The following is a 24,888-nucleotide window of genomic DNA, read 5'->3' on the forward strand; positions in this document are numbered from 1 at the left end:
CACGAGGCCCATTGCAGTTTACAATAACCCAGGAAGAATTGCGACTATAGATCTCTGGTTACTTCTGAGACAATGGGTCTTTTCTTTCAGACTCAAAGCTCTCGTAAGCCTCGGGAGGGCAACGCAGCGCCTAAACGCTCGGCGTGAAGGTTAGGACGCCATAATGGAGGCGGCAGCTCTGTCATCGCGCTTTTCAGCTCAGCACTGTGTCCGTCTGGCTGAGTTTCGGGTGCCGGTGTCCTCTGACAGACCGCCGACACCTCTCTTTCCCAAAGTCAGGGTTGCTATAACCCCCCCCCCCCCCTCCCCGTGATGAACACCACCATCTGTGAGTTTGATCTGAAGACAGAACATGGTCATGTCTGGGCAGCGGTCTAACGGATCAATCATGTTTTTGTGTTAGAGAGAGAGCAAATAAAAGTTACGACCCCAGGCGAGTTTACGAGTTACTAAGGCGTTCATTGAAGATGGAGACGGATGACTTGGTTCCAACCCCCCCGCAGCACCGGTTCCATCATCTGGAAGTGGTTCAGGTTTCGACCAGGAAGACGTTTGCAATCTATGCCGGTAAACCGAAGCACCAAAGGTAGCCGAACCACACATTTCTTTCACAACCTGAAACGCCATCCACTTCAAAACGAAGACTGCCTCAAACTCCGCATGTCCCCCCCGTCTCCTCCTAATCCACATAAAACATCAATGGAACCAGAAAATGCACCGGAGTGAATCACAACCATGCCATTATTTTTATTTCTATTTTTTTAAAGCTTGTGAGGGCAGAGCCCGGTTTGAAATAAAAGGTTCACTGAACTTAACTTGATTGTGATCCCCCCCCCCTCCCGCCTTTTTGCAAGCAAATTTCCAATCCAACAGAAGAGTCTGCTTCAATGACTATACTCGTGTCATTTTATGCTTCAAAGTGTTAAATTTAACATTTATATAGTGATTTAAAGGAGAAATGAGAATATCGAGATATATATTGTGTATCACGATGAAGCCTAAAAATATCGCGATATGCCATATCGTGCAGCCCTAATTGAAGGTATTCACTTTCTCTCAGGACTTCAGATCGCCAAAGATGTTTATGCCCCAGGAGTAATCAGCCATCTTGACCATCCACAAGTCCAGAACTGCTGATGCAATTTACGTGACTCCACCTGGTACTGTATTTGTGCCACTGTAGATAGATAGATGCTGATCTGCAAGGGTCAGACATTTTCTTCTTTCACCTCGTTTGAATCCGTATCACGGCTCCTTTATGCTGAACTTCCTTTATTTTTATTTTTATTTTCAAGAAAAACGTGTCCAAAAATAGCGTCACTACTTTTGTATTAAACTCACAGAATAAAACATCTGTCCTTTTCCAGTAGCCTAGCCCGAGGGGATAAAGAAAAAAAAACAACAACAACAAATGGGAATGGTTTCACGTATATTTAGCCGACGCTCGCTACCCTGAAAAGAATAAAACCAGCCCTCTTCCCTCAGTTTTCCCTCTAGTTTTCTGCATCCCACAAAATTACAACGTACAAATTCATAAACGTCCGTGCTGTTTTTACACGCTGGGAATAAAGATGACGGTTGGAGGAGAATGTTGTTACCGCACTGCAGTGGTGTTGAAGCAGCATTTTTTTGCGTGAAGGATTGGTTTTTGGTCTTGAGCTATTGTCTCTCTGTCTGTCTGTCTAGCTGTCTGTCTAGCTGTCTGTCTGGCTGTCTGGTCTTACGCCACCACACACTCCCAACCACGCCACTGATTGCTAGTCCAAAGTTGCTCTATTTGCTGTCTGGTCCTCTGGCTAACCTTTGCAGGACCTGATTTGTGTGTGATCCCGTGTGCTTTGTCATGTTCCCTGTGTGTGTGTGTGTCTGTGTGTTGCTACACGTGCACACCTGTTAGTGATCCTGCAGGGCCCGTGTTCCCACTTCAGGCATGTTTTTGTGAATGCTGTGACGCCGCTTTGCACCGTGTCAGAGGGCTGCGGGCTCAGGTCAGGTGACTGCTGGCCGACCGTAGCCGCACGTCTTAATCATTGGAGCTCGGTTGTTCACTGTCTTGCTTGGGGAGTGTGTGTTGGTGCGAACGATGGCGCTCCGCGGCGAGCGGTCTCTGATGGATTCAAGAGTAAAGAACGCCTTCATGTTTTCCAAAGGGACGGCGGCTATTACCAGAGACGAATGTGAAACAAACTGTTCATCAATTTGTAGCAAAAAACACAACCATGAATCAAGAAAAGAAAAAAAGAGTCAACTTGTTAAAGGCTGCCCCCCCCCCCCCCACACACACACACACACTTCTCTTCCTTGTGTTGCATACTTGTGTCAGGTGTGCTCTGTTTTTCCAGTCGGCTTAGAGAGGAATCTGGGCTGGGGTCCAAGCGGACTATCGACAGCACATTGCCAGAGCGCAGGACAAGAAGCAACACATCCACCCCGTCTTTACTCCCCCCCCCCTCCCTCTCTACTCTCCTCCTCCTATCTCTGCTGCCCCCCACTGGTCTCCTGATCTCTGGAGCATTGTTGTGCAATATGTTGGTCTTTTCATTCTTCTGTTGAGGTTTTTGTCTCCGTTCTCCGGACGTCCGTCCGGGGCACACAGATTGTTGCCTCCCTGGTAGGGCGTGGAACCGTGTTTTGGTTCTGTGATTTCATTCCTGTCAGAAGACCAATCCATGTGTGTGTGTGTGTGTGTGTCGCCTCATAATATTGCTATTGATGAATTCTCGTGTCTTGCTCAGCGGCAGCAGCTGACTGGTGGAACATTTATGCTGCTGCAGAGTCTGGCCGGATAGAAAGACAGGGAGGGGTTGGTGGGGGGGCGGTGGTATAAAGGGAAGGAAAGGCCTCCCACACAGGCAGATATGAGGCAAAAAACCACCACAAGTTCCTCAGAACCAGCTGCCGGGTTCAGATGGATGTGTGTGCGCAGTCGGTTGATGTATGAGTACGTGTAAAGTACAATTACTGTACAATTACCCCCCCCCCCACCATTGCTCACTGCTCACCGCCCCCCCCCCCCCCCCGCTTTGCTTTGCCAGCCGTAGAGCTGGAGGAAGCGGTCTGCTGCCGGGACGCTATCTCCCGTGATTCTGCTCGCCTCCTCTGTGTTTCGTTTGGCAGACGGGATGCTAAATGTGGGAGAGACACTGCATGTTGCCGGAGCGCCTGATTAGAGAAGCTTCCCCAGAAGCTCAAATGTCAAAGTAAAAAAATAAAAGCACACAAATCCCTTAGATGATCGATTTGGATCTTTGAAGTGTTTCTTGTTATTTATGAGCCACCTCTCTTTTCTTCTCTCCCTTACAGCTCCCAACCCTTCCCCTCTCCGCCGCCCTCCTCTCCTTCATCTCCGGACCTCTTCGGGAATGGGCCAGCGCCTTGCCAGGGTGCATCTTTCCACCCGCTGGTGTGGCTGGCGTCGTGCGAGAGTGAGGAGGACAGCCAGGTCATAGAGCCCACCCGCCCCTCTCCTCCCCTTGCCTCTCCGACTGACCTCTGACCTTTAACTCTGCCGTGACCTCCAACCCCGGACATGCCCTTCCGGCTGAAGCTGCCGCGAACGCGGCGCTACAACGTCCTGAGCAAGAACTACTTTGTGACGCGGATTCGCCTGCTGGACAGCAACGTGATCGAATGCACTCTGTCAGTGGAGAGCACGGGACAGGAATGTCTGGAGGCGGTGGCCCAAAGGCTGGAGCTACGGGAGGTAATCTTCATTATGATCCGGTTCCTAATGCTCCTGTCAGACAAAGATTTAAACCTTGTAGACTAGAGGATGAGATCAATAAACAAAAAAAGAATAGAATGGATCAGGAAACGTCAGGATTGCCTCCGAATTTTAACCATCCAAGAATCTGATGGGGCTGGAGAGGCACATGAGAACAGCTGATATCTCACCCTTTATCTCCAACACATAAAAACAAGTGAAAGATGCCCCCCCCCCCCCCCCCCCGTGCTTACACTACATGTTTCATTTCAAACGGCGAGGTGAAGATTTTGACCATGCCATGGTTCTGCCCTCAACCTGCCCACAGAACACATCCAGTTCCCGGTTTGCTTGCACCGCGTCCGATGGTCAGATGGCTTGTGTGTGTGCTGCTGATGGATCAGGGAGGGAATGTGTGCTTGCTTGACAGCTGATTGAACGTGATGAATACATGTGTTTGTGTCTGTACTCACACGCTGCTGTGGTATTTGCCAGGTGTCAGCAACGTCATAAATAAGGTGGTGTGTGACGCCTCAGCTCCAGCTGTCTTTCCCCCCCCAATGGATTCCAGCTCAGGACTGTGTGTGTGCGTGCATGTGCATGTGTGTGTGTGTGTGTGCCTGTGCCTGTCTCAGGGTGTTGTTCTCAGCTTCATTGCTATGCCCGAGCCCTTGAGCTTGTTTGTCTTTGCTTTTGAGGAAAACACATACACATATAACGTACGCACAGATGTACGCACACACAGATACAAAGGCGGGAATAGTATTTTAAAAATGTATTTATGTATTTCAACATCCTGCTATTTAAATTAAGAGTAAATTTATTAGAAAATGTAGAAATGGTACTCATGCTTTTTGACAAAAATGTCCCTTTTTAATTGATAAATAATCCTATGTACAAATAAAAACAAATTCCACTATTTCATGTGTTTCATCAATTCCACAGCTTTACTAATCTTTGTACATTCTCTCTCTTTGAAGTATCTGGCACTCACATACATGTTTAACGGTGGGAATAACAAGTTTACTTACTTAATTTACACCTGTACACACACACACACACTTTAGTCACCTTTTGCGTGTCCAAGCACAGGTTTACAGTGTTCTTTGATTGGTGAAAAACCTGACAGGAAGTGATGTAAGGCCAAATCAGAGCAAGTCGAAACCTGCCTTGTGTTAACAGCCTTTATCCTTGATTAAATTTCAGTTGCATCCAATGCCAGGAAGCCATAAGTGCAGTGAGGCATAAAATAGTTCTGGATAGCACAAGAGCACTATGAGAACTCACGGGCAGGATTAAAAAGTCCGGATGGGATCCTCGTCTTCCCGTTCTCCCAGGGCCGCCTCGCCTCGCTGGAGTTGAGCTTCGCCTCGTATTTATGTTTCACTCAGGTGAAAGGTCTGAAAAGATTTGAAATGGAAAAAGAAATCTCTTATCTTTCAGCAGCTTATTATTATTATTATTATTCCGCTCTTCAGCTCTGCCTGGTTTCTCTAAACAGTTTCTCTCATCTCAGAACTTCCTCTCTTCCACTTGGCACCGTTTTCTCCATCTGCCTCTCATCCCTCCAGCTCTCCTTCTTCTCCTCTTGATCTCTCCATCCTTCATTTTCATCATACCATTCATGAAAATGCATTCACAACATTACACCTCACACACACTTTCAATACTTTGAACATGTCCATGATTAGAAAGGAGCAGATAGAAGAATTACATTCTCATGTTTGTCTGCCCCCCACCTTTTTTTAATCATAATCATTACAAGATGGTCACTACCTCCCCCCCACAGTCTTACAGTTAATACATTCCGTCAACAATCAAGTTGGTATAAAATAAATTGTTTCTTTGTGTATATATTTTAAAATTCCAACATGTCGACAACTTTTTCAATCATTCTCCTGAAAATTCCACAATTTAACACCCAATTAAAAAGAAAAAGTAATTTGTGCCATTTGATGTTTTAAAGTCACGTCGTCTTCTATGATTTTCATTTTCTGAAGTAAACACAAACAACTTTTGCAAGTCCTCTGGAATATTCTTCTTTTCTGGCTTTCAACATAAACAACAGAGTCTGCGATTCTACTAGGTTTTCACATTTGAATAATCCTGAACGAATAAATCATGAATTTGTGGGATCCCTGAAACCAGGTTTGTGAATAACGCTTCAGTTTTTCCCCATATTTCGACACAATAGCTGAAATAAGATAATATCATTGAACAATATAACCGTTTCAATGTATTACACGGCAGTATAAATGTAGACTTATTTAAATAAATACACTTTTCAAAACTTTATTCTTTATATATACATTATGTGAGACCCTCACTATGCCCCCCCCCCCTGCCTCCAGACCCATTACTTCGGGCTGTGGTTCCATGGGAAGACCCAGGCTCCGGCTCATCGCTGGGTGGAACTGGAGAAGCCGCTCAAGAAGCAGCTGGACAAGTTTGGCAACGAACCGCTGCTGTTCTTCGGCGTCATGTTCTACGTGCCTAGCGTTTCCCGGCTGGAGCAAGAGGCCACCAGGTAACGACCCACCAGCCACGCACGCACACACGCACACGCACCCACACGCACACACCCACACCCACGCCATGTCGCACGTTGCATCCCCGCTACACTTTACGCCGTTACATTCACTTGGCAACAACATTCCTATCTCATTTTAGTTTGTAACATTTGCTCATGTGACTTACTCGTACATCAAATATAATAACTGTTTGAACATTTTAATCAGAAAGAATCAGTTCATCTACAAGGAAGCCGGTCAAAAGTGTCATTTCCAGTTGGACTTACGTGAGAATTTAAGTCATTTTAAAGATTTGTCTCATTTTCATGTATTGACTTTTACATCCTGTGCCCTGATCAGGCTTTATGGCAAATGTATCGAGAAGCTTTACGTTTAATCGACTAACTAGCTAATTAGCATCCGACTCTCTGGCTTATCGGTGGGACTTGTAGCATAAACTATAACGATATATTTAATAAGTTCTATGAACATTTTCTTCGGTAGACTATTGTCTATTCATTTAGAAATCCAGTCCCAGCCATGAAATTATGCTACTGCACGTTTGATCGGGAACAAACTGCGTAATTTGCACACAATGCCACCAAAAAGCTTAAATAATAATAATAATAATAACAATTCATTCTTACCCTGCTTGATAAGAACAGAGTCCATATATTTTGGTGGTGATGATATTCAGTTGAAGTGAGTGCATAACTTCCTGACTCCTGTAGCAACTTCCACTGATGCTTACTTCCTCCATTCTTTGACAATGAAAAAACAACAACATCAAAACTGAGTGAAAAAAATCCTTCACTGAAATATTTCAAGCCCCTCCCCTCAGCGAAATATCGGCATCCATGAAATACCTGATTGAGAAATCAACGGGAAGTTCCGTCAGCTTTGCCATTGAACTCAATGGGCTTTTGTCCACTTTGGTCACATAGTGTCAGAATGCGCGCTCTGTCGCATTACGGGGGGGGGGGGGGATTAAGAATGGCCCTCCCTGCTTGGCTGGATCGTGTGAATGCGATCCACGGGGTTGATGCCGTGCCAGTCTGATTAGCCTGCTGAGGTGCGTTTATGCCGTCAGCAGCAGCTCCTTTCTGCTAAAACCAGAATGTGCGTGCAGATGTGAGAGCAGCTTTCAGCTAGCTGTGCAGAGGCCGCCCAGAGGTCAGTGTGTAGTGGACCGTCTTGCCATCTGTAATTTCTTCTCACGCTCGTGCACACGCACGCACACACACACACACAAACACACACACACACACCCTGCAGGTCTGCCTCGCACGTAGCTGCTGAATTTGCTGCTTCTGCTTTGTGGGATGTGGGAAAAGTCGATTTCCCACATCAAGGCTTCGACACTTAAAATAGTTTGGAGGTGTGTGTGTGTGTGTGTGTGTTTGTGTGAAGCAGTTTTTGAGGATTTCTGAGATGCATCGTTATTTATCAGTAAAATACTCACAGGGAAATCTGTGTGTGTGTGTGGGGGGGGGTTATGGGATTAAAGGCGCTTTGATACGGCCCTAGGGGCAATTCAGCCTTTTTTTTTTTTTTACCCCTCGTCCATCTAATTTCTATGACAGCCCCTGCACGTTGTGTCACTCCGGCTCCCCTTTATCACGAACGTATCGCCACATCACCCCAGTCCCGCTTTTCTTTTTTAATTCTCTTTCTCTTGGTCCCTTCGTCCTCCTTTTTGTCTCCCTTTTTCTCCTTTTCAGTTCAGTCAGGAATGTTGGCACAGCCGTCCAGCGTAGGAGGCGGACCACACATTCCTCCCAGCAGAAGTGCTGGTGGGGGCATAAAAGGGGATGGGGCTGTCTGGTTTTGCAAAACACACACGCTTACAAAATCTCTCTCACTTTACCCCCCCCCCCAAGAATTCACTCAGAAGCCAGCTGCAGCCGTGTCAGAGGTAGTCACAATACAGCACATTGAAAGAACATATGTGTTCTCTGAGGCAAGCTGTTCCACAAGCACCAACAAAATACTTTACCTCACCCTTAATCCTTAAAGTGTTTTTCCTTTAGTTTAACTGCCAATCAGTCAGTGTGAAAATGAGGAAACTCACAGCTCTCATTTTAAAATGTAGATGACAGAGAATGTTGTCTGTGTTTTCACACCTGGGCTGATGAAGAGGGAAAGGCAGAGGGACAGAGAAAGACACGTGGGGACAGAGAAAGGACAAATTCCCCTCTGGGTTTACACCTCACTGTCTATGAGGGTTTCGATTTTTGTGTCCACATAGAAACTTACATTTGTTCCCGTCTATAAGAGCAGAATAGGAGCGAGTGTCTTTCATTTTCGGGAACTTCTTGCATTCGTCCTCCTTTTGAAGAGTCTTTGAAGAGGAGAATTGCTTTAATTGCACGCCGTTAATGATGTTTACTACACATTAATTAATGCGCGTGCATTTTCAAACGGAATTAGTTTATGAGAAAAGTCCCTTTTCCAGTCTGAAAGGATTCTCTGTAGCTGTGTTTGATCTGAGCTGCTGAGATGTTCTGAGGGTGATGTATAATAATGTGGTCAGGTCTTTGAAGCTGAGTGTTTGACTGATGTGTAACCTGACGCTGGCGCTCCCTCTCTTCCTATCCATCCATCCATCTGTTCCTCTATCTCTCTTCCTTCCTCCAAACGGCTGTGAGGAGAGGGGTAAAGTGTGCGTGTGTGTGTGTGTGTGTGTGTGTGCACATTTTGGAGATATTCTCACCAGTAATCTATTTATTCATTCATGTTAATGTCCGTTTTATTCCGTGTTGCGGGTCACGGGTGTTGCTGGAGCGTATCGCCAGCATATTGTGGGGCCTCCATAAAGGACAAACAACCACTCTCTCACACACACACACACACACACACACACACACACACATGAACAATTTTGGTGTGCCCATTGTCATGTTTTTGGAGGTGTGAAGAAACCAGAGAAGGCGGAGACTGGGAGAACGCACAATATGGACAAACAAAAAGCGACAAATACACAGTGTTCTGAAAAGAAAGTGCAAATGGATTTATTTGTGCTCCTTTCCCAGAACCCCAGGTTCTCATCAGTCTCTAGAGGAAAGTCAGGATCAATAAAGTTCTCAGGAGATCTGAGGAAGAGGAGGGAGAGAATAGTGAGAGCCACAAACACTAACCCAGGAACCTCCACTGAATCAGAGATCTGTGGGCGGAGTTAACTCTCAAATGGAGTTTTGATTGGTGCTGGAGTGGTGGACCTGGCATGCATGAAACTCATTCATTCATCTCCCGAACCGCTTTGCCCGTTAACGGGTCACGTCCTGCTGCGGCCTATCCCAAACTCCTCACAGAAAGGCGTGACTTTCAAACCTGTGACCTTCTTGCCACGAGGCAACAGCGCTTACCACTGCGCCACCGCGCCGGCCCGTGTGTGATCCAGTCAAGTGCCGTTGTAATCAGTTTTATCAACTTCACCAAAAGTAAGATTAGACCGTACCTTTTATTGAGCAAGACCATGGCGTGTGTGTAGGTGTGTGTGTGTGTGTGTGTGTGTGCAGCAAACAGAATCGACTGCGCTGTGTGTGACCCCTGAACTGCTTCTCCTACTGTTGCCTCCCATACATCACTCCCTGGTAACTGGACATCATGCGTTTCCTTTGCCTCACTGACACAAAAATGGCTTTTTAGCACACATTAGAGTCTTTCAGCTTTTGTTCGTGGGCTTGGAGCCTTTTGTCTCGCTCATAAGAAGAAGGGGCAAAGTGGCCCAGAGAGGGAACCCAAAAAGAGCGCTGCTGACCAAAGCAGGGCCAGCTGGCCTCAGCAGCCCCCCCCCAAGGCCATCAGCCCCGTCAAACAGCCCTGAAGTCCTAGCTTTGTTCAGATAGATTTTAAACACACACACACACACACACACACGCTCGTGCCCCATGCTGATTCAACACATTTCAAAGTGAAGTCCTGCCTCCCACACAGGCCGAAGGGGTGGTCAGGGTCGTACCACTGCGAAGGTTGGTGGTGATGGTGGGTTAAGAAGCACATGTACACTTACACACACACACACACACTCATGCATGTGTGCTCGTACTCTTGCAGCCGTGTTGTGCTCGCTGTTCGGACATCTGGCAGTGTGTCGCCAGCGGGGCTCGAGCGTGCGGGGGCCCATAAAGGACCCTTTGTGTCTGCGTGGCTGTGTGCGATGCCAGCAGGGCGCTCTGCCTCAGTGGAAATCACAAGTGACCGATGTATTTTCACCTGTAATTACGGTGCAGTGATGTCATTCTGACACGCAAGGCCAGGTGTGTGCCGCTGGAATGGCGTCTTTGTGGACACGTACGCGTCGGCAGCAGTGAAAGTCCACAGCGTGATTACAGTGTCATTGGTAAAGCCACCATTCAGACGGCTTTTTCTTGTGTTTATTTCATTTATACCCAGTAAAGACGTTCTCACTCACCTGTAGTGATTTGTGTTGAAGACCTCTGTGCCAATAAAGGTTGCTCAAATTGAATGTAGCCCACAGAGCTCTGTGTTTCTCTCTGTGAACAGTGAGGTACCGATCTTTAAAAATGTATTCAGGATAATTACATGCACGGTTTCCACTTCTTTTCTTTTTTTAATCCTTACACATTACTTGACATTTGCGTGGCTTTATTTACATTAGATGGTCTTGATTATTCCAGTTCAACAATCCGGACCCCAGGAAGACTAGCTGATGCCACGGTATCAACTAATGGGGATCCTTTTTAAATAAATAAATAAACAATAAACCATTCTTTCCTACCTGAGAATACCCTTTCACATTTTTTTGCAGATAATAAAGTCGCAAATTGCTTCGACTATTGCTTTATAATGTGTCATATAGTGTCGGTCTGATAAAGAGAAAATGGGAATGAAATAATTGTTGTTTCATTTATAGTTCTCTTCATGAATCTGGTTATCGTGAAAGGAAATCTTCTCTCTTGTATTTTACTTTCATCATCCATTGATTCCTGAAATATGTTTTTGCTGTATGTTATGCTAAAGGCGACATATTATTGAAAAATAAAATCACTTTTCCCATGTTTCTACACTAATATTTTGGTGGTTTCGGGTCATTACCAACCCAAAAACGGCTAAATGAAACCATCCAGTCACTCCTGCGTAGTTTGTGTAGTTCTGTAATTAAGTATTGAAACATGTCTGGTGAGTTCATCAATCAAAATGTGAAAATATATATTTTTGGTTTTCAGAAAGTAATTAAATTACAGCTACAATGTCTGCAGACTGTTTACAAGCAGGCCGTTTTCTTTTAAGGGCTAAAAACCAAAAGGTTTGCTTTTCTTTGTTTTATGTAATTATTATTCAAGTGCATACACTAGTGTGGCTTTCGCTGTCACGCTTTCACTTGGCCCGCCGCTTCACTGCTGGCCTCACGTGTGAACAAACACCATCGTGTTGTTACCATCAAACCTCAGAAATAAGAAGCAACTTCTGTCAACCTCAACATTTCCACCGGCACCGCGTGGGCAGCACGGAGAGTTTGTAAAAAAAAAAAAAAAAAACAAAGTCCACAATGGCTTTAAAGGCTTTGTGTCTCGCGAGGCTCCTCCCCTCCAGACCGCATCCCCGCCAACCCTCCCCAGTGCAGCCATGACAGTTGGGATTGTCTAATTAGAGGGTTGCCACGGGCACGGAATGGCAGTTTAGCCAAGGGGTGTAATGACAGGGTGAGGGAGGAGGGCAGGGTCAGATTATAGGCCCCGGGAGTACGTGGAGTAGAGCTCTATGTAGAAAAGTTGGAGAAGAAGTGTGTGTGTGTGTGTGTGTGTGTGGGGGGGGGGGGGGGGGGTTGTCAGGAAAAAAAAATGTGCAGATGAAAGATGTGAGTGTAAAACTCTGAAACTGTGAGATGGAATTATACAATACAGAGGATGTTTATGAATGAAAGAGTAGAAGCCTGTCTGATGTAGAAAGAAGAAGAAAGACCTTTCTAGCTCTGTGTGTGTGTGTGTGTGTGTGTGCATCAGAAAAGGTGTCCAACAGCCCACATCGGGAAGACTCAGCCTGTGGTTTCCATGCCATCAAACAGGAAGTGGTGCAAACATTTTCATTCAGCCGAGCTTAGCTGCCCTGGCTCTTCGCTGTTTCGTCCTGTGTGGCCTCCTCGGGCCTTTAAGGACAAACGTCCAGCTGGACCGCAGCTAAAAGTGGACAAAAAGGTGTCCTGGAACTCGAGGAGCTCAGAGGAGCTTGCAGCCTCTCCTGCCGTGTTTGAACTGTGTATTTATATGAGTTTACACTTTGCAAAAAACCACTACGCAAAGCCCCAGTCTCTGTTTGTCCCGCATTTCCACAGGAATTCTAACACACTCTTATTGTGTTCCAGTGTGATCTGGCCTGCCAAGGGTTTAAGCATCGGTTCCATTTAACATGTCCACTCTGAGCCGGAGGTTTTAGAGAGCTATAAACCATGTTGCTTGAGCCCTTACCGGTATACGTTTGGCATTCCTTGCGAGTCCAGAATGAGTCACTGGCATTTCAGATAGAGGTGATTGACTCATTCCTCACCCGGATTCTGCTACAGGCCTCTCTGGCGTTGTTTTAGCTGATGCTGTAAAAGTGTCCCGACACACACTCTCTGTTGCACCAACAGCAGAGGCAGAGGAAAAGGCCTCCGTAGATGTTTGCTCCGTTCTGTTGCTGATGACTCTGCAGCTCGGACTTTCCTTGGATAAATGTTGTGAAGTGAAAACCCATCATCATTTTTTTTATGTCCGTGCTGTTCACAGACTGCGTGGCTAGTTGGAAAAAATAACTTAAACCACCAATGAAATTCTGGAGAGTTTCTGAAAACCGATATTCTACCACCCACTTTGATTGTGTATTTTTTTTTTTTTCACTGTTCAGATGAGGTGTTTTGTCTGAAAAACATCCACAGCCATGCTAACAGCTACGTGACTCTATTTATACACAGCAGTTTTTTTTGCTAACTTTAGTGCGCTGCATTGACATATTGATCGTGCCGACGTGCTGTTTAATGTTGAGCAATGGCAATTTTATTTCTTTACTTTTTTTTAGCCAACTACATTTCACTGACTGCTATCAGACATAAAACTATTTCATTTTCAGATATTTGTGCTTTTCACTTTTAGTTCATTCGTGGTAGGATCTTCCAGAATAAGGGAGAACAGTTATATCTTCATCTAGCTCTAATTTCATAGTGTTCACAGATGCATGACAACAATTTGAACAACGGTATCTGCTGTATTTCATATAGGCTGCAGGGTCATGTCTCCACCCAATATCTATATATATTTGAAATGACCAGAATCCAGATTGTGATTTGCATGTGGATCCTTTGCATATAGAGGTGGTACATCAAGAGTTCTTTGTGCAGGGGATATTTATTATTATTATGATGATACTGGCCTAAATATTAACTAAAGGTACATTTACTCACATTGTTGTGTGAAGAAAAAGAGATTGAGAATCAATGTTTGCACCTGAATCAGCCTCAAGATATTAGAAAGTGAAACATAAGTAAAAAAAACAACACACATTGCATCCCCAACACGCCTACTGGTGGAGGAAGCTAAAGGAACTATGCTTTCTCTCCCTGTTTGTAGGTACCAGTATTACCTGCAGGTGAAGAAGGTGGTGCTGGATGGACGCCTCCACTGTGCAGTAGAACAGGGGATCAGACTAGCCGGCCTAGCGGTGCAAGGTAAACCCCTGACTCACGTGTGTCCCATGTGAATCGTCTGCTAGAGGGAGACGGGCAGCGCCAGAGAGAGACACAAACTCGCACTTTTTCAGGTTGTCTTGACTTCACTACCTAATATGGCTGCATACCAGTGGAAGAGACCGGTCCACTTGAGTTCCTGTGGAATCAGTCTTGACACATGCATACACAAAGAGCCTCTCTGAATCTCCTTGGTTTTGTACCTGGGGGCCTGTCTGTGTCCCGGCTTATCACTGGTTCCAAGGTTAGCATTAGCAGCATTAAGAAGACCCTTATCTGCAGGGAGACGAGGGCGCTGTGCTACACTGGAGAACAGAGCCCGACATGATCTCACGGGTCCCACCTGGAGGGCTGAGCGTGTCATGCACAAATGTGCAGGCATTATTACTATGACATTTATGTCTGTGACACAAAACGAGTGGGTAAAAAGAACATGAAACAAATGAGAGAGAAACTACTCAGCCTGTTTGCTTGGCCAATAAGATGAGAGCTTCTTCAAGGCCTCGTTTCCCCCCCCCCCCTCATTTGCATTTCTTTCCCTAGAATTGTTGTGACACTACAAGCGGTTCCTGAATTAATAACTTCCTGTACCAGCATCCTTTGCAAAATATACCTTATCGTATGAACTGTAAAATCTGTTTGACGTAGTTTAATCATCACATAGCACCCGGTGATGATCTGTAGGCATCACCTAATGAATTATACTTGTATGGTTTTTTTTAGCTGACTTTGGAGACTTCACTCAGTTCATGTCTCAGGACTTTCTCAGGGAGTACGTGCTCTTCCCGGTGGTGAGTCCTCAACCTTCACTGTTCACTGTGTGTGTGTGTGTGTGTTTGACTCTGCATGTTGCCTGAAGGCACACATTCCACTATCACCTATGTGCCCCCCCCCCCCCCCCCTGCATTCCTGAATGTCAGACCTAAAACAGAAACAGATCGAGCGGAAAGCATGGGCTGAGGATCCAGTGGGTTCCAACCTGCATAAATGAAATTATGTCTCTCTCTCTCTCTCTCTCTCTTAGAACTGGCCGAGCGGCGATGAGGTGTTGGAGGAGTGGACCAAGAAAGTTGCTCAGGAGCACAAGAGTCACTGGTACTCTCAGCTTTTAATAACTTCTTGTTTATGTCCAGACGCTTGAAGAATGATTCCCCTTTTAACTGTTACTCTGTCTGTCTGCGCCTTCCAGTCGAATGCCGACCGCTGAAGCAGAACTCGTGTACATCAAGGAAGTGGAGAAACTGGACGGATTTGGCCAGGAGAGCTTTCCTGCTAAGGTAAAAGCTCATCCGTGTTAGCCTCCTACGTGCTGGCATGAGAGTGGACAGAGTAGCTTCTTGCCTTGCGCATGTGAAGACTTCTGTTGTTTTGATTCCCACAGGACAACTACACCAATGATATTTTCATCGGCGTCTCTTTCATCGGTGTGTTCGTCAAGCACAGAAACGGCAGATCCATCATGCTTCACAAGTAAGTCCGTGCGTTTGTTGCCTGGGTGGCTTTTTTGACCCCTTTGTTACCATCATGTAGCCGCCGCTATTGTTGTCTATGCCCGGTTTGACGGTAATATGCGCCACCGTTACCGGGAACCGGCACTGACTTTGACCAGCAGGTGGCGCTGGTGCCGCGGCTGGGTGTGCCCTCACCAATCTGTAGTGAGAGGGTTAAGGCATTTGTGGTCATGAGCTGGTTGACCTCATACTACTGAACAAATCGGAAGGATTTTTTTTTACATGGGAAATTGAAACGCTTGCATGTTTGCGTTTGCGTTTCCACATTTGATAGGTGGAAGGACATTGGCACCATAGGACACAACAAGTCAGCCATCACGGTGGAGATAACCAGCAGAGACGACACCATCATTTTTCACTTGGTGAGTGTTGTGTCTGCTCAGTGCAAGGTTTCTAGTGGGAAGTTACACAGAAAGTGAACAAACACTTGCCCGGCTATCTCTGCACGGGCAAAACAGTGGGACGAATTTAGTCTCCATTCTGCGAAAACCTTGTTTTCCATTTTGCATTTCCGTCTGCAGGAGGATATGGAAATGGCCAAGTACATTGCCCGTCTTTTCACGGCCAGACACAAATTCTACAAACAGAACAAGATCTGTGCTGAGTAAGTCTCGAGGCCACTGGAGGGGCCAACTGAAGGCTGTTAAAAAACACACACTCTGTTATATACACAGTATTATCTGTCATTTATAGTACACCCACCCAATGCCCAAGTTTATGTAAAAAACAAAAACAAATACTTTGCACATGTATTTTTTGGTTGAATGTAATTGGTCTGGCTTTGTTTCGCTGTAGGCCGACTCACTCACCTGCACCAATCAGACGGAGACCCACCTGGACCCATCGCATATCTCTGGTAGGCTCAGCAGGGTTTGTTTGCTTTGTTTCAATGTGATTGGCTGTTGCCCGGTGACTGCTTCCTGTTGTCTTGCTGTCCCGTTTGTTGCCGCCTCTGGCCTTTATAAGCCCGGTGGAAAGCCAGCAAACAGGGAGGGAATCTGACAGGGAGGACAGAAACAGCTGTGGCTGAAGATTTGACCCTGCTCTTAATTGTGGATGGAGCCTCGGTTTTTAACGGCGGTGCGGTGGGTGTTGTTGGAAAGTTTGCAAGGGTGTTGCTTGGTTTGACTTCCGGTGCAACAATGAAGGCAGCGATTTGTGTGTCTCACTCCCCCCTGGCCAGACAATGGCTTGGCTAAATTTGTCTCAATAGCTGTTCACTCAGTCCGCTGGAGTGCCTCGACGCTGGGCTGCAGAACCACAGGCAGCGCCTTTGACAGCTCAGCAGCCCGAGAGCAGCTCTGAGGCGGACCTGCAGTTAGAACAGAACGAAAGCAAAATGATTGCTTTAACATGTAAAGAAAATGAAAACCCTGATAGGCATCATAATAAATAAGGAATGCCGCATTTTCCGGACTATACGTCGCTCTGGAGTGTAAGTCGCACGACCAGCCAAAGTATGGGAATTTTCTGAAAACACTGCTGTCACATTTTGCGTACATCCACGGACTCATTTGCCTTTTTGACAGGACCACAGTGGAAATGCAAACAACAGTGGAATGAAAGAACCTTTTAGTTTGTTGAAAGGTTATTCCTGGGAATAAATATTTTGGGTGGAAAAGTGGCTGCAATGGAAATGATTGCATCTTCTTAACTGTGCTGCCTTCTATGTGCTGCTTCCTGCAGCCGCGGCCCCAGTCCTGCAATTTCCAGTCACTCCATTCCCAGTACGCAGAGCATTATCAGGACACACAGAGCTCTCAAGGTAAAAACAGACACACTCACAGATAGACATGTTTAAGTTCCCCCCCCCCACCCCCCCACCCCCGCTCACTGCTTTGACTGCAGTGTTCTGTGTGTTATCCTTCCTGATAATAACTTCAACATCTGAATGGAGCTAATTGAGTCTTTTCCATTTGGGTGTGTGACTCACAAGCCATTTTGCTTTTAACAGTCTCCCAGCCAATTAGAGCCCATCATTCGGCGTGCCAAGCAGTGACCTCATCTGTGCGTCTTTCTCACACACCCAGTCAGCCTGAAATGCGTAAAAAGTTCACTCAGGTCGGCTCGATAGTAAAAAACACAGAGCGAGTGGAAAACATTCTGGGTTGTCTACGATGCGTTGGTGAAGAGCGGCTTCAGCTTCAGCTATCACGATGATGCCTTCTTAGGGGCTTGAAGTGTGAGAGAATGCTTTGTCTGTTTAATAAAAACGTGCATTCCGCTTTCTCCAGCATTATGGTGGGAGGAAAATATTAGCAAATCGCTCCGAAACCGAGTTGGAACTAGTTTGTTGCTGCTGCTTTACAGTCAGAAACACTTTTTTTTTTTGCATTAGACGTGTCTTGAAAATGTCAACAGTCCTTTTTGTAACATCCAAAAAAAAGGAGAAACCCAGAGCCATCCTCAGTGGAGCGTTAAATGACTTATTGTAGCTTTAGTTTTCTCCTAAATGTTTGGATTAAAAAAAAAGAAATTTCCCCACGTTTGATTTATTTTGTGTCATTTTGCATTACAACTCTATTTGTTATGTTAAAAGTGGGGTTTCATTATGTTTGGTATGGCCCCCCCCTATGACGTGTAACTCCAAATCATAACAAAGTCTCCTTACCCCCCCGTCTTGCTCTTTAGACAGCATCTTCCATGAGGATCCATACTACAAGTCAGAGACTAGTCTGGACCGTTGCCTGGGAGACTTTCCTTTCCGAAATGGTAAAGTGCCCAATGGAAGCATGTACAGCAGCCCCAGTCTGAGCTCCCTCAATCATTCCCAGACTTTCATCCCGCCGTCGCCCATGTCCTCCAACCTCAGCATACCTGGCAGCGAGCTCATGCGCCCTGACTACATCCCCAGTCACCGCCACAGTGCCATCATCGCTCCGTCCTACCGGCCCACTCCTGAATACGACGCCGTCATGCGGCAGAAGCGGCGCGTGCTCCCCACGCACCACGACCTCCACAGCCAATCACTGCGCAGTCTGAACATCAGCAATGCGTGTGCTTACAGGCAGCCTGAGGCTCTGGTGTACAGCCAGCCCGAGATGAGAGAGAGAGGCCCTTATGGCCTCGGGCCCGGCCCCGGACAGTACACGCCACAGGTAGGGCCGCACGCTCTGGTGTTACTTTTTACTGCTCGCTCTCATCTGCTTCTCACACTGTTTTCTTGTGAATGTTCACATTGCAGATCAGCTACAGCAAGCCCGTGTCTCATGGCCCTCATCAGGGGAGGCCGGCAAGCAGCCAGGGCCCCTTTCACTCGCCGTGCGTTAATGGCGGTGCAGGCAGCGGCGGCGTTGGAGGAGCAGGGAGCTCCATCTCTCACACTGTTAGCACACCCGATCTGGCGAACACCAAGCAACAGGGGACAAACGCAGGATGCTACGCAGCTACCGCGAACATGTTGAGAAACCACATGCTGCGTCCTCCTCCACCTTACCCTTCAAGCTCCTTCCGGCCAGCCACCAGCACCCCGGATCTGGCCAGCCTCCGACACCGCTGCATTGGGGGCAGCAGTCCAGAGCTGGTTACGCGAATGGTGCAGCTGTCCGTCAAGACCTTCCAGCCAGACAGCTCGGCTGTGGTGCACCAGTCCCTGCAGGAGGTCAGTGAGCCGCTGACTGCAGCAGCTAAGCATCGCTCCACGCTGGGCAAGAGACACAGCATGGAAGTGATCAGCAGCATGAGAGGAGGTGGGGGGGGAGGGATGGAGGGCGCGGCGATGAAGGGCGTGAACGCTCCACTTCTTCGGAGGAATACTCTCCGAGAGCACGTGAAGCCCCCTCAGCCTCAAACCATTTCCCAACCCCAGCACCAAACCCCTCCGCCTCAACCCCAGCCTCCGCCTCCGCCCCCGCCCCAACAGCAGCAGGATTTGCCGGCGCAGAAACCGACCCAGAAAGCCCCCGAGGCTGCTGCAGCGCCACCGGGGCCGCCTGTGGCCTACCAGCATCAAAAGACTCTTTCCAATGTGACTATGCTCATACACAGCAGTGAGAGTGAAGAGGATGAAGAGGAAGAGGAGAGACCTGAGCTGGACGTTCAAATCCCAGGTCTCAATGAGGACATCAGCATCAGTGCGCAACTCTTGGCTGCTCTGGCCAAGCTGCCCAACAAGCCCCCTCCAGAGTATCCTGGCCCTCCCAGACCTCCCAGCAATGCTCAAATCCGTTCCCACGCCCGCAATCATAACCACGCCCACCACCACAACCAGAACCCAGTACCACAGAACAACCAGGGCCCAGTGGAGCCCAGCCGGGACCAGGGCAGACTGCTCAAAACTGTGCAGAGCTCTGCTGGGTGTGCAGGTAGTGGTGGTGCAGGCGGCGGCGGTGGGACACAAACCCGAGGGGACCAGAATGCAGTGAATGGAGGGGTTTTGGGTCCATCCATTTCAGAACCGGACCTGACCAGTGTGAAAGAGAGGGTGAGGAAGGAGCCGGTCAAAGAGAGGCCAGTGTCCGAGATGTTTTCCTTAGAAGACAGCATAGTGGAGAGGGAAATCGCTCAAAGGGTAAGAAAGTCATTTGGGTTGCCCGGCGCCCTGACACCCCTTCATTTATTGCTTATTTAATGCTGTTCTGATGATGTGGATCGATCTACAGTCAGTTACTGAAAATAAAATGTGACCCGCAACCAGTCAGAGCAGCGAGACATGTGACTAAAAGCTCCACGACCCGGGCAAGTTGGGACCGAAAGGAATCAAAAATCACGAGATAAACGCATTTAACACAACGCATTTAACACAACGCATTTAACACAACGCATTTAACACAATGCATTCATTATGTCATGGCGCATCTTTGTTTTAAATCAATGCCGTGGTCGGAAACTTCAAGGCACCATTTTTATTGAGTTCTGGACAAGAACCTACAACACAGCTGAACAGTTTAATCTGGGGTTCAGCACCTTAGAAGGCAACACGAGGCTCTGAGTGACCCCAAGCAGCTAAAACCTCAATAAATCCCTCAGATTATTCTCCGGGTCGTGCTTCAGTGGGGGCTGGCTCTCTGCTAACACACAAACATTTGAGACCGGACAGGAGTCTCTGTCAGGCTTCAGCTGGTGAGCCCGACAGCGGTGTGAGAATCGCTATATGAAATTGCAGGGTGTCTTATCATTCGCAGACGGCCCCTAACTGACCCCCCCCCGAGATGTTGTTGCGGGGAATGAAAGAGGTGGAGCATCAGAGATTAGGAGGGGTAATCCTGGGAGGGAGTGAGGGGAGACAATTTGACGTGGGTCGAAAAATTGACTTTCTGGTAGAGCGTTTAAAAAAAAAAAAGGCCGGGTGAAGGCCGAGCTGCTCTCTGTGAGACAAACAGAGGCCAGAAAGGTAAGAAGGAAAAAAAATCAATGTTTAAAGCATGAAAATAAGTGGCAGATTGAAGTGAGACGGATCAGACGCTGGGAGTCCACTTTAATAGGCTTTGTGGGCTGTCCCTGCTAGATCACACCTTTGGACTGAACACAAGGCGATTGGTACAGTCCGGGTTGCCTCACAAACAGAACACACACACACACACATTCACATTGAGCTTCTCCTGCCCGCTCCTATTTACATATTTCTATGGGAGCACTGCTTTGAGGCCAGTGCAATGCTGCCGGTACCGGTGAGCATAACGCCGGGTTCCTCCTCTCTCTTAAAGACGCTGGAAAGACAGAAGATGTCCGTGGACTCCACGAAGAGGCCGCTGATGATGGCCGCCCTGAACGGGCTCTACGTGGCCCGGATGCCTGTCCCCGAGAACCTCGCCGAAGAAGACGCCAAGGCTGCCCCGGACGAACGGGTGAGATGTTCTCTCTCCCCCCCCCCGACTGTGTGGCGCGTTTTTACCCAGGAATCGGTTATGATGGCTTTAAAGATGCGGCGGGAATGAAAAAAACGAAATAAAGTTTCTTTATTGCTGCTACATGAGAGTCGATTCAAATGTTCCCAGATGGATTAAGATGCAAAGTAGATTTTGCAGCGATGTTGTAGAACAGATACAAAAACAGACTTATTTTTATTTGCAAAGTGCTCAAAAGCATGCAAACAAACCATTTCAAGCTAAAATCAAATCAAATCGTACTACTGAACACTTTTCCATGCGCTGGTCTAGATTTAGAGCTTTTACTGAATTAGAGATTGAAAAGACATCATACTAGGACTCTTCTCTTGAATATCTCACGAACAGGCAGTGGTTAAACTTGGTTGCGCCGCAGGTTGTTGGTTTGAATCCTGTGGGTCCGTTTTGCGTGTGAAACCCAGCCTCTGCACGGACTTGTTGCTAAGCTAAAGGTGGGCTGTGGGAGCTCGTGACATGGCGGCGCTTATCGCCCCCTCGGCCCGACGGAATGTTAAGAATGTGACACAACAGAGGCCGAGAGAGCCACGCAGAAAGAGAGAGAGAGAGCGAGAGTAACCGAGCTGCATTGGCCTAGTAAACAAACCCCCGCTGGGATGAATGCGACCCTTTCAGATGCTGTCGCAGAACACATGCTTTGAGTTCTTGGATACAGACGTCGATAGAGTCTTAGCTAAATGGATAAAAGCCCTTTGGGGACCGAAAGTGAAAACGCCGACCGATGCGTTGCTTGGAATTCCGTGACTAACGCCCGTCCTCCTTCCTCTTTCTCGTCAGTGCAAGACCCTGGAATTGAAGCTGGAAGAGGAGCGAGTCTTCACTGAGTATGAGCAAGTTCCCAAGAAGAGGAGCGACTGTGCTGTCGCCACGGCAACGCTGCCGGAAAACACGGAGCGCAACCGCTTCCGCGACGTCGTTCCGTACGAGGAGAATCGGGTTGAGCTCGTACCGAACAAGGAGAACAACACGGGCTACATCAACGCCTCGCATATCAAGGTGGGCTTCAGAGGTCAAAGGTGAAATACTGTTAAAAAACAAACAGACACACAAACAAAAGGGAGGAGGTCCGGTGTTCAGTCCGAGGTAAACATGTCGAGGTGGCAGATGCCATACGAATATTGCTGATGGGTTATTGAGCTGTTTTTGGGTTGATAATGACTCAAACTCTCCATAATATGGGACCTTTAAAAATCACGTGCCTTTTTGCGTCATTATTCATTTGATTAATTTACTTCATTCCTATTGCATTTATTTTTATTAAAGCACACGTTTTAAAACAGTTGGATGGCAAACATAGCATCCATCCCAATCTGCATTGTTTAAATTCCATTCTCCTTCAGCTTCCAGTTTAAAGGAAAAAATAATGATGCTGTCTTCTTAAAATTAAGTCATAAAGTATTCCACGGCATCTTTTTAGACTGACGCTTATGTGCTTAGCTTTGACTCGCAGCCTCTGATTCAGCCCTTGAGGATTACGCTCTTAAGGCGCTTCGCCCACATCACACCTCGTGAATTAAATCAAGGGACATGCACCTGATAGGTTTGGCTCCTGGCGAGCCTTTGTTGTGGTCATCCCTGAGCCGCTGATGTCTCAGAGGAAAGGATAAAAGACATCTCTTCAAAGCTTTTGGGTTTTTTGTTGATGGGGGGGGGGGGGGGGGGTTCACAGAGCTTGTAGAATGCCCAAAGAATGTAACCCAAAACTCCAAGCCCTAAGTCAGGCTGAGCTGCTCTCACTCGTTCCTCTAATCATGCATGCTTGCAAACAGTGTTTGCGCCATGAGTTTGCATTTTGGGGGGGGGGCTAATTGCAGTCCAGCATGCATGTATAATCACCAAAGCAGCAAGGAGTCGCCGCTTATCACGGCGTAACCCTCTTACCCCCCCGTCGGTGGGGCGAATGCAGCGTTCACGGTCACAAGGTGGCCCCAGGCATTAGCTGGAGCCTGCTCATTCTGCCATGCTTCTCTGGCGTCTCGGTGTGGAACCTATTCAGTGCTGCGTGATGCCGCGTGGTTTTTAATGAGAATGGAAAAACAGACTGGAGAACTTCAGCTGTTGTTTATGACATTTATGCTGCCCTCTAATGGTGAATGAATGCATATTTTAGCGCGTGCCTTCGTTTGCCTTTACGCACCAGTGATGACTGTGCTGTTTGAGACTTTTTATTTGCTGCAGATTTGTTGTGTCGCGTCTGTCGGCTTGATTTGCCCTCACTCATTGTTTGTGTGTGTTTTCCCAGGTGATGATCAGGGGGGAGGAGTGGCACTACATCGCCACCCAGGGCCCACTGGCCAACACCTGTGCAGACTTCTGGCAGATGGTTTGGGAGCAAGGGGTTAATGTCATCGCCATGGTCACTGCCGAAGAGGTACACACACATACAGATACACACGTGCATGGACATGATGCACACCACAGTGAAACGTGTGTGTGTGTACTGTAGCATACATCCATGTACCCTCATCTCCTTCCTGTTTTCCTTCCCTGCAATCCCTAATCTATCTTCATTCCCCAATCAGGAGGGCGGCAGATCCAAGAGTCACCGTTACTGGCCCAAACTCGGCTCCAAACACAACTCGGCCACTCACGGAAAGTTCAAAGTGACCACCAAATTCCGCACGGACTCGGGATGCTATGCCACGACAGGGTTAAAGGTGAAGCACCTCCTGTCTGGCCAGGAGAGGACGGTCTGGCACCTGCAGTACACTGACTGGCCCGAGCAGGGCTGTCCGGAATACGTCCAGGGATTTCTCTGTGAGTGAACTCATCATCATCATCATCATCATCATTAACACAAAACAGGAAGTGATCAAATAATCACACGCCATCCTACAATCTAAGTAGATTAAAGTCGTGACATTTTATGTTCTCATTCACCGACTTGCTGTCACGTCTGTATGTTCAAAACTATTAGCTTAGCCTCATCTAGCATAAAGCACAGGCGCAGTGTCAAACAATGGATAACACTAGTGCAACGCCCCCCCCCCCCCCGCAGTGGTATTATAGCACACTTTTTTGCTATTTTATCTCTGCAGCCTATCTAGAAGAGATCCAGTCTGTCAGGAGACACACAAACTCCATGCTGGACACCTCAAAGAGTCTCAATCCTCCTGTGGTGGTGCACTGCAGCGCGGGGGTGGGCCGCACCGGCGTGGTCATCCTCACCGAGCTCATGATCAGCTGCCTGGAGCACAATGAGGTGGGCTCACAAATGACACAAGTATACCATGCACTGATTACAAGCATCCGGTTAGGTCTTTAATCTCTTCCAAAGGTCAATCTGGATCCATATATTATGTTACTTAATAAATGCTCTAGAAGTATAAATGCACACAACAGTGGCGAAGGCCGGTCGAGGAGCGTCTCATGTAGCTGAGAGTCTCTTTCTGTGTGTCCTCCGTCCCGTCCAGCCCGTGGAAGTCCCCACCATGCTGTCGGGGCTGAGGCAGCAGAGGATGCTGATGGTGCAGACCATCTCCCAGTACAAGTTTGTCTACCAGGTTCTCATCCAGTTTCTCAAGAACTCCCGTCTCATCTGAACTCGGGATCCAGAATGCGCACGGGGTAAACAGCAACGGCACTTCAAATTAGCACGTGCGCTCTACACACACACACACACCTGCAGTACAACTGATTC

At 47.4% G+C, this 24,888-nt stretch overlaps 1 protein-coding gene across 1 annotated transcript; it reads left to right on the plus strand.

Moving 5' to 3' along the window:
- Positions 1-3,529: 3,529 nt before the first annotated feature.
- Positions 3,530-24,790, plus strand: LOC137909263 (tyrosine-protein phosphatase non-receptor type 14-like). Its single transcript, XM_068753704.1, has 19 exons — positions 3,530-3,703; positions 6,055-6,230; positions 13,779-13,876; positions 14,618-14,685; positions 14,919-14,989; positions 15,084-15,171; positions 15,276-15,364; positions 15,680-15,767; positions 15,927-16,009; positions 16,201-16,261; positions 17,092-17,170; positions 18,037-18,503; positions 18,590-19,915; positions 21,051-21,191; positions 22,026-22,244; positions 23,491-23,619; positions 23,771-24,005; positions 24,287-24,450; positions 24,662-24,790. Exons 1-19 carry the CDS (start codon positions 3,530-3,532, stop codon positions 24,788-24,790), a joined length of 3,885 nt encoding a protein of 1,294 aa, XP_068609805.1.
- Positions 24,791-24,888: the final 98 nt, after the last annotated feature.

The sequence above is a fragment of the Brachionichthys hirsutus genome, chromosome 20, assembly GCF_040956055.1.
Source record: "Brachionichthys hirsutus isolate HB-005 chromosome 20, CSIRO-AGI_Bhir_v1, whole genome shotgun sequence".
Taxonomy (NCBI): domain Eukaryota; kingdom Metazoa; phylum Chordata; class Actinopteri; order Lophiiformes; family Brachionichthyidae; genus Brachionichthys; species Brachionichthys hirsutus.

Excerpts from the sequence above, each read along its gene's own strand:
- LOC137909263 (XM_068753704.1), top strand. The coding sequence starts at position 3,530 with ATGCCCTTCCGGCTGAAGCTGCCGCGAACGCGGCGCTACAACGTCCTG. Across the intron at positions 6,231-13,778 it reads CTGGAGCAAGAGGCCACCAG|GTACCAGTATTACCTGCAGG; the intron begins GTAACGACCCAC and ends CCCTGTTTGTAG. Across the intron at positions 15,172-15,275 it reads AGGAGAGCTTTCCTGCTAAG|GACAACTACACCAATGATAT; the intron begins GTAAAAGCTCAT and ends TGATTCCCACAG.